At 30.1% G+C, this 14,944-nt stretch overlaps 1 protein-coding gene across 1 annotated transcript; it reads right to left on the bottom strand.

The window, feature by feature from the left end:
- Positions 1-12,829: 12,829 nt before the first annotated feature.
- LOC133312516 (uncharacterized) lies at positions 12,830-14,673 on the bottom strand. The gene is made up of 5 exons (XM_061513728.1): positions 14,518-14,673; positions 14,343-14,435; positions 14,144-14,245; positions 13,756-14,055; positions 12,830-12,931 (listed from the first exon to the last, which is right to left on the bottom strand). Exons 1-5 carry the CDS (start codon positions 14,671-14,673, stop codon positions 12,830-12,832), a joined length of 753 nt encoding a protein of 250 aa, XP_061369712.1.
- Positions 14,674-14,944: the final 271 nt, after the last annotated feature.

Here is a 14,944-nt window from a genome sequence, read left to right as displayed (position 1 = left end):
ATATACATTTAATATTCAACAATTTAACAAAAAAGTGGTGCTAAACTTATAATACCCATCAATTTTGCAAAGAAATATAATATATCTCAAATATTTATATTAAACTCAATAAAATGGTAATCGTAATCTAATAAATATAATAATTGGAACTAAAAATGCAATGCAATCTTTAAACCTTTTTTCGAGTCTTTATGATGTGTGTTGGAATGTCAGAAAGTATCGAATATGATACATCAATTTTTTTTAAATGTCAGTGCATGATAAAATTTCACAATCAACTTTTTATAATATATATTTTAAAGAAGGGCAATACTTTTCTCTCGCAAAACGGAAAAAATATTGTCTAATTCTGAAGAAGAAGAAAAAGTGAAGCCCATTGAATATTAAAAAAGAAAAAAAAATATATAGCATGCTTTTCGATGCTTGTAAAGGAGAGGAATAATTTCTCTTATAAAGGGAGAAACTATTTTCCTTTAAAAAAAGAGATTAATATTTTTCATATTATAGGAGATAATTTTATTTTCTACACACATGTAGAAATGTATGAAGTCCATATAAGAAAAAAAGAGAAATAAAAATAAAAATATGGGTTCTACACATAATATGAGAAATATTATTCCCTTAAAGAAATTATGCTTACATATGGGTACTTTTTTTCTAAAATGTGAAATGTTTTCTTACATTTAAATCCAGCTTTTAATTTATATTTTCATTTAAATCCCAATTTTTTTCATTTTTGAATAGGATGTAGATACATCGGTAATACCCAAGATTTGTTCCTTATTCAAAGACTACTTTCACACTTATATTTGTGAGAAATGTTTTATTTAAACAAATTTGTGCTTACAGAATTTTTTCATGTAAGTATTTGAATAACATATTAATAAATGTCGTCATAAGTTTTTAAATGGTCAAAATTATATATATACCTCAAATAATTTATATAAATGTTTACATAAGCGAGACTTGAGGTTTCACAATAAATTTTAGATTTTTATAAGAGTTATGGTATAGGAAAAGTGATTGTGTCATGTTAATGAGATTCGTTTTTCGTGCCTTATTTTTTTTTTGCTTCAAAAGATATGAGCCCCATAAAATATTATCTGTGTAGAAAATTTTATCATATCATATTAAAGTACAAACGAAAACCCCTAAATTTTAATGTAGATTTAGAATGCTCCCCAAACAGTACTTGAAGAAAATGAAATCCTATCTACGTCTAGAAATTTTAACTACAAAAAGCATCTTCAAGTACACATGTCAAATTTTAATGATCGTTGTGATTTTCAGAATGAGTAGTTTTTGAAGGGAAAAAGAATTAATATATTATATTTTAAATAAAAAATTAGGAATATATTACAGTTTTGAAAATAATTACGTATTTATTACACAATGTCACGTTCGGATTCGGAGTCACCAGTCACGCTTAAGTTAGGCGTCATCCATGAGGCAGTCACGCCCTCTAAAGCACGGACACGCTCTTTGTCTCAAAATGTGCGCGTCGGACACGTGTCCAACACGAACACGCTCCTACACGCGGTCAATATTTTGAGACACACGGTCAACGCTCTGACACATTCTGACATATTTTTCCGACACGCGGTCAATATTCTGACACGCAGCCGACATGCTTTGATAAGAGGGTTTGAGGTGCTATATATGTTTGTAATAAGGCATAAGAACATATTTTTAATGCAATATATCAAAAGTTTTGCATTTTTTAATGCAACTTAAAGAACATTATATTCTCACCAATTTCTCTCACACTTTTATATTGTTCCACTTTCTTTTCTTACAATATTATACACTATTTTTTTTAAACATTTGGTAGAAAATATATATTTTACTATGACATTAAGTATTCTTATTTATAGATGGATTAATCCACTTTGGTGCCATCATTAATTTCAGACCACGACTTACAAGATAAAATCTCATTGTTGCAAATTCAAATTATGTTTGTGAGAGATAAAATATACCAAATGAGGTGTTATTGCATAGATCTCAAAAAGTTATGTGAAATAAAAAAAAGAATTACCTGATTTGGATATCAGAGTAAAAAGTTATGGCATTTAGAAGTTTTACGGTTAAAATTTTAATTTTTTTGTGACACGTGTCAACATCACATGAGTGACGCCTAACTTAGGCGTGACTGGTGACGCTTAATCCGGATGTGACACACTGTAATACACACATAAATAATTTTAAAACAACAATTAATTCGTAATTTTGTATTTAAAATGCAATTAATTAATGGGAAAAGTATTTCTCCATTCACTGGAGATAAAGTTATTTCCAATGAGCTCAAAACAACGTCGTTTTGGAACGAAAATCAAGGTGTTTTTGTAATTCTAATATATTATAGGATTATATTAGTCTTTGTCATATATATATAAAGGGTTCGCTTTTTCTGCCGTTACTGCATATAATTTATCTGCAGTAAGCCCAATACGACATCGTTTTGAGGCAGAAATCATGGTATTTTTGTAATTTTAATTTATTTCAGGTTATTATAGTCTTTACAATTAATTTTTTTAATATTTCAATCCTTAAACAACGTCATTTTGGGAATAAATGCAGATAACTTATCTGCAATAACTGCAGAAATATTTTTCTGATATATATATATATATATATATATATATATATATGTATATATATATATATATATATATATGTATGGGTAAAGGATTTCTCCAATCAATGGAGATAAGTTATCTCCGGTAAATCCAAAACGACGTCGTTTTAAGACAGAAATCAAGGTGTTTTTGTAATTCTAATATATTGCATGGTTATATTAGTCTTTGTCATTATAAATTTTTAATCTCGTTATCCCAAAATGACGTCATTTTGAGTTCACTGAAGATAACTTTATCTCGAGGAGAAATACTTTTCCCTTAATTAATTTTTTTTGCCAGTTTTTGAATGTTTAAGTGTGAGTCGTTAAAAAGGGATATTTTATGGGAGTTCAAACTGTTGGAAAGATATGTATCTAATGGACTAACTCAGAAATCATACTAGTACATATTATATTATGTATTAACCAAAAATATTAATGCCTTAAATCCATTCGTCTTTCTATACGTGTTTCTCACTTTCTACTTTCCTTTTCTAAAATGAAGCACTTCCACTCCCATTCCAAATTGTACATTGGAGGACCCTACACATACACTACCTCTAGCTATTGTAAGAGGCGTTGCTTTAGAGCTTAAACTAAAGGGTCTAAAACCAAGTAAGTTGGTCATGCTGCCTTTTGAATGCCCACCATAATGATTCCCAATCCTGGTGAGGGCTTCCTTTGCCCAGACAGATAGCTTAAGTAATACCATTATGTTGTCTCCTACCATGATCCCTCAAATGCTGGGTTCATACCCCAAAGTTTAAGCTTTTCACAGATTTGTGGTCTACAAAAGGAATATTCCACAAATTTTCTATTGAAGAAGTCAATAAACCACCACTTTTTATAATAAAATTGAAGGCTACCCATTGGTTTATGAGTCAGTTTTTGGATGGAATCAACCCACAAAAAAAATATTGTTTTTCTATTTTTGTTTAAATGTTTCCCGTCTTAACTAACTGTTTGGATGTCATCTTAAAAAAATTTAAGAAAAGAAAGTTAAAATATTTTTCTTTTCATGAAGCTAATATTTTTGGCTTCTGAAAAACATTAGCCAAAAGTTAAATATTTTTTGAAAAATTTGATCTTATCCCAACTTTGCCCTATATATCATTCTTATCCACCACCACAATTATCATAACATATCCTTTTTAATAATTTTATATATAAAAAATACTAGTTTATCACTTTAAAAAAAATTCTTATATTTTTTTAATACTACATCCAACCATAAAATAGCTTTAACTTTAAGAAAAGAATGCATAAAAATATAATCAGGAATCATTCTCATTTCCTATCCCTAATAATATTATATCAATTTTGTCTGATAATATTCCAAACAAAACACATAGCCGTCTTTCTCTTTTTACATCTTCCCCCTTTCAATTGATATTTTTTCGCAATATTTATTTATCGAAATGTTAAGTATAACAGTCGCTGTGCTTAACAATTAAGTGATTATGTCATCAGGTGTAAACTAGTAATTGAAACAGGTGTGAATATAGGTAGAAATCAATAAATCATAAATCCAACTTATAATATCAATTTTTGGATGTATTAAAAAATAAAGTAATAAAAATGAACAATTAATGTTGTCACATTTTTTACTATAAAAATATTTATTGCTGTACGCAACGGCAATTAATTATCTAAGTAGAAGTGCGTATTCAAATTTTAAAATATTTATCTTCAGAAGACTTTATTTAAACATCTCTTCGATACATAATTGTGCGCAACACTTACTATTGTGCCACTGTTCTCACACAAATTTATCTAAATGTCACGTTCCTGAACTAATTTTTTAAACTGCCACACAGGCAAGGTCGCTTGCAGCGGTAGCGAACTATGCATGATGATATGTTAAGAAGCTGGTGGTGTTAGAGTTCGCTTCTGACACAGTCGACCTCTGTTTTTAACTAAGTTCGTCTACCATGTAGGCGACCTTCATTTTTTTATTTTTTTTTTAAAAATTTGATACTTGTTGTCTACTATAAATGTGACACGTCAGCAAACTGAATTCGCTTGTGTCAGAAGCGAACTTGCCCCCGTGACAGATTAGAAAATAACACTATTCACGTGGCATTTAGATAAAAAGGTTGATAAACAGTAACATTTTGATAAGTTATCCTAATTGTGCAAGTAATTGGTAAGAAAAAAAAAACCGCTGTTATGATCAAAGATAATAATTAAATCAAGAGGAGGAATCGGGATTTTTTTTCAGTCCAGCGGAAGTACTTTACTCCCCTTTTTTTCAAATTAAAAAAATATGATTTTATTTATAAAGAGAGAATATTTTCATTATCAAATATTTTTACTATTAATTTACTATCATTTTATCACTGTTGAATTCTATTTTTCAGGAAAAAAATCTTTGAAGAGAAAAAAAACTTTTAATCTACTCCTCGAACAGAATATATAGTTATATTAAAATAATAATAGATTGATAATAAAAATATCTTACCTGTTATTTAAGTTTCTTTGTTTTACTTACATAATTCAGTTCAAATCCTGATTTTTATTTATTTATTTTTTTTAGATATGATGATGGTGCTGCTGTAGCACCGAAAAAGATCTCGAGGAACTGCTCAATAGCTTTATATTTCAATGAACAAGGTAGCTAGCTAGCTCTTGTAATCGATGATGCTAACTGTACATCTCACTTCTCTTCGGAAGAATTACTTCAAATATAACTTGCTCCTACTGTTAAGCATTGATTCCATGTCCCTCACTTACCCACATATGGTCAAATCATGCATCGATCTGGACAAAAAGCTGTGCCAATAACGTAGTCGAACCAAACTGTATCTTGAGAGTGCATCTTTTCATTTGAAAAAGTGATTCTGTGAGTATGTTATTTGATCACAACTATTTATCGATGACGACACAAGAGAGAGAAAAGTATATAATTTTTAAATGAGTGATTGTGATCAAATAACATGACCACATGACAACTTTTCCACGTGAGAGTATCCACTCCCTTGTATCTTTGAGTTTTGTAATTACTACCAGGGGCGTTTGTTATAAGGTTTTTTTTATGATTCTTATGAAATTGAAAGAGATAATTTAATTTATTCATGTTTGGTACAAGATTATTAATTTTTTTTTGAGAATTTGATTTTTCCGAGATTTTATTTTGTGTATAATTTTTTTTTTGAAAATACCATCCAGAAATACCATCCAGGAGGTGGTATTCTAGGACTTCTATGACAAAGAGAAATTTAATACAATTAAACATAGCATCAAGAAAATTAACCCAATATTCCTGGGAATATTTTGGTCTACCAAACAATTTTTTGGTAACATTCCCAGGAAATTCATCTTCTCATCATATTCCTAGAAATCATGATTCCTAGATAAAAAAAAATTCTCTTCTATCAAACGCCCCCTAAGGAAAAAAAAGTATAATATTGTAGGTAGGGCTGTGCATGGGTCAGGTTGGGTCAGGTTTTTGTATCGACTCGACTCAACTTGATTTTTATAGGTCAGGTATTTTGATCCGACCCGGTTTAATTTGATCCAATTCAGGTCTGACTTGGTTTGAATTTTTTTGAACTAATTCAGAACCGGATCGGATCTGACCTGACTTGGTTTCTGAAGTGGGTCTAACTTGATTTATGAAGTGGGTCAAATCTGACCTGACCCGTTTTTGACTTGATTTCAAAACACATTTATAATTTGATTTTTTTATAATAATTGGTTTATTTTTTAAACTAAAGTAATTTAATTATTTATTTGTTTTAAAATATATAAATTTTATAATAAATTTGATATTTGTTAATGTAATTTTAAGCCCCTTGCACACCTGAAATAAAATTAGTGAAAATTAATGAAAAGTAAAGGATAAGAGAACACTCTTTCCATCTTAAGATGACAAATCACTAATTTTAACAATGATATATTATAAAATTACATAATGTCTACCGATAGAAAATTCATAAATTCAAACCCCAATTATACAATTATTATTAGGGAAGGATCAATTAGTTTAAGGCAACTCTTGGCTAATATTATTTTACATATATAATTTTAGTTATCAACTACAAAGAAAAAAGAAAATCTAAAAGAATTAGATTGATAAACAGCGACATATTATATAGGTAGAATGGTTGTATAAAAACTTTTTCATTAAAGTAATAATTGTAACTCCACATATAATGACTCAAATAAAAATTGGACATTGAAGTAGTTGCTAATTTGCTGAGCTCAATCGGCAGAAATCCATTAAGATTATTATGCGAGACATTTATGAAAAAATTTATTTACTACACACCTAAATTTTATCAGAAAAGCTACGATGTAAAAGCCATTAAAATAAAATAAAAAACGAAGGAATAGAGAAAAAAAGAAATCTACTCCTTGTTATGAAATGAAGAAGACGATGTTAAAAGGATTAGAGAGTTAAATCCATAGCTAATAACAAAGACTATTATAGCAAAACATGGCATCAATCAGATATTCAAGCATATCATACCATATGACTGTAAATTAATCAAGAAGCTCGGGACTTAGCACAAGAAAAGTCGAGAAGCATATGAGAGATCTCTTTGGTGGAGTGCAAGAATGTGACAGAGAAAAGAGAGAACCATAATTGTGATTTTTTTCCACATAATGGGTGTGGGTCAAGTTTTGAGTCATTATTAAAACAAGTCAGGTCTAAAATTGACCAAAATAAAAGGATCAGTATTTAAACCCAATTTAAAAAAATAGGTATTTATGGGTCATGTCAAAGTCAGATCAAGAACAAGTGAACCAGTCTTTTTGCACATCCCAAATTGTAGGACAATCTATAGAGACAACTAATGTGAAATTCATCGTTTTTAAAATAAAAAAGAAAAAAAAAATATAGCACAAATATTAATGTATATACAAGAAACTCAACTTTTGTCATGCAACATGACAAACACAAAACCCTTATTATTATTAGCGTAAAGCCCATTTTGGATCTCCAACAGAAAACATGATACCTACTTTAGTCCTTCACAAAAAAAAATTAGTCTCGAGGTCCCTAAATAATTCAAAGTAGACTCATTTAGTTATAATTATGATCTTCATAAATTCAAAAAAGATTCACATTAATCCCTTAAAAGAATTAAAATGAATTTACTTTAATTTTTATAAAGACCAGACAATTAATTTTTTTTATAAGGTGAGAATCATATTTTTTTTTGTTAGAAACACAAAAAAAGACTTTAGTACTTTTATTATTATTATTATAAAGCACAAATGTCAATTAGCTCAACGATTCTACTTAACTCTTGACACTATTTAAGAGGCATTGGCGGCTGTACCCATCACTGAGAAAACGTCTTCATTGGTAGCATATTACTATCAAATCCTAAAATTTTCTAATAGGTCTTTCCATTTTTCTTTAAAAACTTACTTGAACATATTATACATATATAATTCCAAACTCTGTCGAATCTAACAACTGATCCAGATGTGGGATTTTCTACCTCTAAGGTATGGAATTTATTTCAATGCAAATATATATAAGAGAGAAAGAATTCATTAATGCTAGAAAAGTTGAGTAAGTGAAGTGAAAATATATGTCCGATCAATTTCAATATTATTTTTGAAAGATATTTAATTATTTAAATCTTTAATCTCGAAATCTGTTCCAAATTAAATTAATTGTGAAGTGATGAATTAATAAAAATATTAAAAAAAAATCTTTACTTCACTTCCTCTCAATCATGATCGCTTATTTTAGACAAATTTAATGCCGGCAGTTCCTTTTATTTAAAAAAAAAACTAATGGAAGAACTACAGTCGGCAGGATAAAGTGAAATTTCAAAATATACTATTTTATTTTAAAGCATAAAGTACAAAGTTATTAATTCAGCGGCGGAATGAGCAAAGTAACTTAGAAAAGACAATTTTTTTTAGCTTAAGCCAAATATTAAAAATTTAAAACGTACCTAGTTTTGGTTACTTAGCTATGTCTAATTAATTTTTAAAAATCAGTTAGTGTCAAGACATTGGCGGGACAATGACCGTACTGCTACTTTTTAGGCAAAATTTTACCTGATTGTCACTTCTGAAAAAAAATTTGTCAAAATGCCACGCCTGAATCCTGCTGGTATGACAAGCGGGAATGGACTGGACACGTGGCAGCGTCTGAATGGTGAACCATTCTCGCTGGGCTGCTCAGTTAGAATGACAGAATGCTGACACGTGCCAAAAGCACAGGCATTCTCTGGATGTCTGTACTTTTGCCACGTGTCAGCATTCTGTCATTCTAGCTGGGCAGCCCAGCGAGAATGGTTCACCATTCAGACGCTGACACGTGTCCAGTCCATTCCCGCTTGTCAGACCAGCGGGAATCAAGCGTGGCATGGCAATTTTTTTTTCAGAAGTGACAATCAGGTAAAATTTTGTTAAAGGAGTGGCAATATGGTCAATGTCCCGACATTGGCCAGAGTCAACATGACATTGGCTCCACCACTAATTATTATTATTAATTGAAAAATTAAAGGAGTAAATCGAGTACTTCATAAGTTATTATATATGTGTATATATTTTATGACAATCTCAAACATTAACTTTTTTCAATTAACAATTACAATTACAATTACAATTTTATTCTTTTAAAATACATACAAAGGAGCCAATTTTAATTTAATTTAACATTTACAATTCCTTTTTATTTTATTTTTATATATAGTTTAATGTTTGAGATTTCGTAAATAGATCCTCCTACAGAAATCCGATTTTTTTGGGGGGAATAATAATTTATCTAGGCTATTGTGAAAATTATATTTTTTATAATTTATGAAAAAAGTATTAGCATAAAATTACTAATGATATCACAATTTTGTTCTGCATTTGCAAGACTTAAAAAAAAAAGAGATATAGAAAATTATTACAAGATTAAATAATAAAAAATAAATAAAAATTAATTTTAAAAGTGAAACTCTTAGGAATAGAATTTTATTTTCATTTTTGTTTGTATTTATTTTTGCGATTAACTTAATAAATTTAAAAAAATAAACATGCCATTACTTATTGACTTTAGAGAGATACTCATTCTAAAAGAATATTTTTTCTAACAATAAATAATTAATATCAAGTCACGTTTCTTTTTAAATACAATAAATAAAAATAAATTATTATGCTTTGTATTTTCAGTAAAAAAGGCAGGTGATTAAATAATATTTAATTATTAATATTAATTTCGTCGAAGAAAAAAAGTTACAAAAAGAAATTTCCCGGAAAGCATTTCTACAAGACAGTCAGCGTTTTGAATTAAAACTTTTCTAGTCTAATCTAATAATAAAAAGTATTCACGTTTTCTGTGCAGAGGTTAGACTTACATAATATATTAGCCGTACGTGGTGGGGTTTCTCTTATGATGGGTTACACATGAAGCTAGGATCATAAATGTTTGCCAATATGGTATCACATATATGGTTAATTGAGTACATTTTGATCGCATAAAGAAATTAAAAAGCTTTGTTCTTATGTTTATTTTGACCGCATAGAAAAAGGCTTATCGTTGTAACCCAAAGTACTTTTATGGTTCCAATTCATTCTTCTTGAGATATTTGTGATGAAACCATATAACTCATAGTACCAATCACGCTGTTTAATAAAGTGGAAATGAAATTGTAGCAACAAAGACCAAAAATCAAACCATCATATCAATCAAGCATCCATATGGGGTCTACCTCACAATAAAAATTAGTGGGCCCCTTCACATCTAGTTAGCCAAATCTTCCACTAGTTGGGGGGACTTTAGAAAGCTTCACTTATTTTCCCTGAAAGTGACAATAGGAAATCAGGGACCACATTTGATTCAGCTCCTTATTGTTCACAAAATTAATAATACGTATCTATCTGGAATGATTATAAATAACCCTTTTCTTAAAGGGAAATATTAGTCTCCTTTTACACGAGGTAGCTTATCTCATTTTCTCTCACTTCGATTTTCGCACCTCACTTTTTTTTTCTTTTTCTTTTTTCTTGTAATGGTGGGACCCACCTAGTTTCTCTCTACAACATAAGATACCTATCTTATGTAAAAGGAGATTAATAAAACCCAAAGAAATGACTCGCAACCCATCTTTGATTTATTATGTTAACAAATTTACTTTATTTTGTTTTCTCTCTCTTTCCAAATTAACAAAAAAATATTCAATATGAATACGACATATTTTATGGGTAACATCTATGAGTTATCGCGATCTATATATAAAATTGTCAACAAGTTTACATGTACCAATATCGCAAACAACTAACAGAAAATAAAATGAAATAGTTCGTGGGAAAAATAAAAATAAAATATCGTTATTTTAATAAATAATTATAAATATATAGCGGTTTAAAAATTATTTACAGATCTATAACACTCATTTACGTTCAAATTGAGCGTAAATGGTCACGCCTAAGTTAGGCGTGACTCACGAGACATTCATGTCTAATTTAGGCGTGACTTATATAGTCTTGACACGTGACATAAAAAGTTAGCAGTTTAATCGTAAAACTTCAAAAGGTCATAATTTTTGACTCGGGTATCAAAATCAGATAAATTTTTTTATTCCACATAACTTTTTGAGATCTATACAATAACACCTCAATTAATATATTTTATCTCTCACAAAGACAATTTGAATTTGCAACAATTGTACCAAAAGAGCGTTTAAATCCAGAAGACTCTTAGTTTTTTCTGAATCAATATCAAACACAGTCTTTTGCCTACTAAAACCTCCCCATCCCAATCTTATGGGTTGTATTCTTATCACTGTAAATTGAGATTTTATCTTTTAAGTCGTGGTCTGAAATTAAAGATGGCACCAAAGTGAATTAATCCATCTATAAATAAGGATACTTACTACCAAGTGTTTGAAAAAAATTGTGTATAATATTGTGAGAAAAGAAAGTGCCACAATATAAAAGTATGAGAGAGATTGGTGAAAATATAATATTCTTTAAGTTGCATTAAAAAATGCAAAACTTTTGATGTATGGCATTAAAAATATGTTCTTATGCTGTGAAATATGCTTTGAGGTGAATTATACTATTGTAGACGCCGAAGAATGCATTATTATAAATATATATAGCACCTTAAACACTCTTACCAAAGCATGTTTCAGAGCTTAAAGTCCACCAGAATAATCTATGAGTCCCATGAAAAGCCTGCAATTGGATGTCCCTTTTGGCATATTTTATCTTTGTGAATGATGTTATTTAATTTTTTACTTTCCACCATTAACAAATAATTCTCCAAAAAAATTTCAGTTCGTAGATATCGAAAAGTTATGTCACTACAACAAACTGTGCATTTAAAGGCGGTTGGTTGAACATCCAAAGGCGGTTAAAATCGCCTTAGTATGATACAGTCGGCGGTTGAACATCCGCATCAGTTATCATGGTCAAGAAGTCAAACAAAGGCGGTTTGAGAAAAACGTTGGAATATTCGCCAAGATAAGACAAGGGCGGTTAACCAGGCGGATAAAGTCGTCGTAGAGCATTCCAAAAAAAATGAAAAATTCATATGAAGGCGGTTATACGAACCGCCTGGTTATTCACTACAACGGTGTTTTACGTGGCGGATTTACCGGTCGTTGATTACTCTTTGGAAAAATGCAAACATTTCAATCTGGCGGTTGGTTAACCGCCTCAGTAAAAGTATTTTTTTAAATTAAATAAAATATGAAATTGTTTTATTTATTTAAAAAAGGTGAAACATATTTATTTTTTAAAGTATTTAATTTATTCTTAAAAAATAAAAAAATCACCATAAACTATCAGAGCAACGTATTTTTTTTAAAAAGGTAAAATTGTTTTTAATTAATTTTTTTTATATAAAAAATACAATATTTTTTTATTCAAGACTTTATAAACATTGATGCATGGAGAATATTTATGCAAAAAGTAAACATTTTTCATTCTTTAAACTGGGAAACAGTGTGATATACATATACAGCAGAGGTCAATTGCCATACAAAATCCAAATAGATAACTAGGCAAAAAAATACCCATGTTCTATGCAAAACTAAGTAACTACTAACGTCCAAAATATACCCAGGTTATAGGCAAAACTAGGTAATTTCTAGCATCCAAAAAATGGACCTTGGTACTGCTGTTACATGAAAAACATCAAAATTTGACACTTCAATGTCAACATCCAAAAGAACCAAGTTCCATGTACAACCACTGTAATATCCAGAATACATGTCCTATGAAAAACTTCCAAATAATGCGAAATTAAAATTATGGTGGTAGGGGTGCTTGATTTGATGTTGTTGGCCCATCAGAAGGGTTATGACTAGCATGTGAGGACTTTCTGATTCCAGGAGAGCCCAACTCAACAACCTGATATAGTGGGAAAAAAATAGCATACATTAATCCATTAATGTTTTAGAAGAATGTATGTTGAGAAAACAGAAAAAAAGAAGAAGAGAAAAGTGAGTTAGAGAATTGTAGAGACTTGTATTATTAATAGAGGCAGAGTACATGATAAGTACTGTTTATACACTTATCATGTAAAATATATCCTGACATAAGAATAACTCACTTCAACAGAACAGAAACAAATTACTTAATAGGTAAGAGAGTGCAACTGAGGAACCAAATAGTCCATACACACTATAAATCCAAGACATGTAATTATATCCCAGCAACTATATATTTCATACACACAAATATGAGAGTGAAAATTTTAATATATATACCAGAAACCATATAATCTATACAGACTAATAATCAAAGACAACTGAATATATATCCTAATAAACATAATCCATACCGAGTAATATTCCAAGACATTTTGAATAATAGTACCAGCAACCAGTATGGTATCCATACACAGAAATAATCCAGGACATTTACAATATATATAGCAGAAATCATATAATCCATACACAGTAAGAAACGAAGACATTTTGAATATGTATACCTTCAACCATTTAATCGATACACAGACAGCTTATGATATATAGTATATAATCATAGACAGCTTAATATTAAAATCCCAGCACAGCAAATCCAGCATGTACAACAAACCCAATGAAACAACATGTACGACAGAAGTACCACAGATTTTATACATTGCAATAGAACCACAGATTTTACAAAGGAAACAGTAAGTGAAATATAGTTAAACTGATGGTGCAATTCGTAGAAAAGGGGTCATATACATGATTAGATGGTAACTGACCAGCAAAAGTATGCATAAAAAGTGCCATTTGCGCTTTCAATGTGTCGATTTCTAGCACCTTGCCCTTTATAGTGTCCAATTCTTCTTTCAAGACATCATACTCAGCTTGTGTAGGACCAGTAGAAGAAGTTGAGGCTGAACTAGTAGATGTTCTACGGATTTGGCTGGGGACCACCCCAAAACCCATGCCACTAACGCGACCTGGGTGTTCCTTCCCAAAAACATGTACAAAAGCCTCTTGTTCAGTATTGGCTTGTTCTATCTGTGCAAGTAATTGGTCCTACATACAGGGCATGAGAACCATGTAACAGTGCTCCTTAAAGGTAGACAGTAATGTAAAAAAATAAATTACAATGATAATTTCATACATTTTTCAGCCTAGATTCGTCACACACAAAATTGCCATCTCTTTTTATGTGAGAAACAACATACATCTCACCTCTGCTATATTTGCGTCCTTCTTGTATTTCCTGACATTTGGCATCACACAAAGGCCATTATTACAACTATTTACATAAGCAGAATACAATTATAATAAAAAATTAAACATGTTTTAAAAGACCATACCAGCTCCCTTTTCCTCCTTGCTAAAGTCTTTGAGCCAAGTGTATGTGGAATTGTTTGTTTCTGTCTATTTGCAGTATTGATGATACTATACTTCTGCATGTTGAATGAAAATAAATTTATTATTTTTGAATAGAACAGACAACAACCAACAAATCTTTTTGACATTAATCATTACCTTTGCTTTCTCACTTGTTTTATATGTCAAAAAGCTTGCCCATTGTTCCCTTGTCATGCCATCAGGGTATAAATCAAGGTTTTCCTGAAACGATTTGTCTTTTTGATATATCTCATTGGCCAGTCTCCACCTATTGTCTTTCCACTTCTTACCCATGTTGCCCATTCAATAATGGTAGTGGTCATCATTATCCATAACGAATCTCTTCTGCAAGAGAAATTTGAGCCAAAAATTATACATAATAATTTAATTAAAACTTTAACATATTTTAAAATTAAAAAACCATTGCTACCTTAATAGTGTTGACCCAAACATCAGTCTTGTAGATGTCATCAACGTCAGGCCACCTTGCATAACTAATAGGAAATATGTTAGGGTTGCACGCAATGTGTCCCAAAAAACCACCCAATAGGCCAGCTGCCTCCCC

Source organism: Gastrolobium bilobum, unplaced genomic scaffold (genome assembly GCF_033153095.1).
Source record: "Gastrolobium bilobum isolate Gb01-03AN ecotype WA unplaced genomic scaffold, APGP_CSIRO_Gbil_v1 utg5873, whole genome shotgun sequence".
NCBI lineage: Eukaryota > Viridiplantae > Streptophyta > Magnoliopsida > Fabales > Fabaceae > Gastrolobium > Gastrolobium bilobum.
The sequence above is the reverse complement of the archived record's forward strand: the minus strand, read 5'-3'. Positions and strand labels throughout refer to the sequence as shown.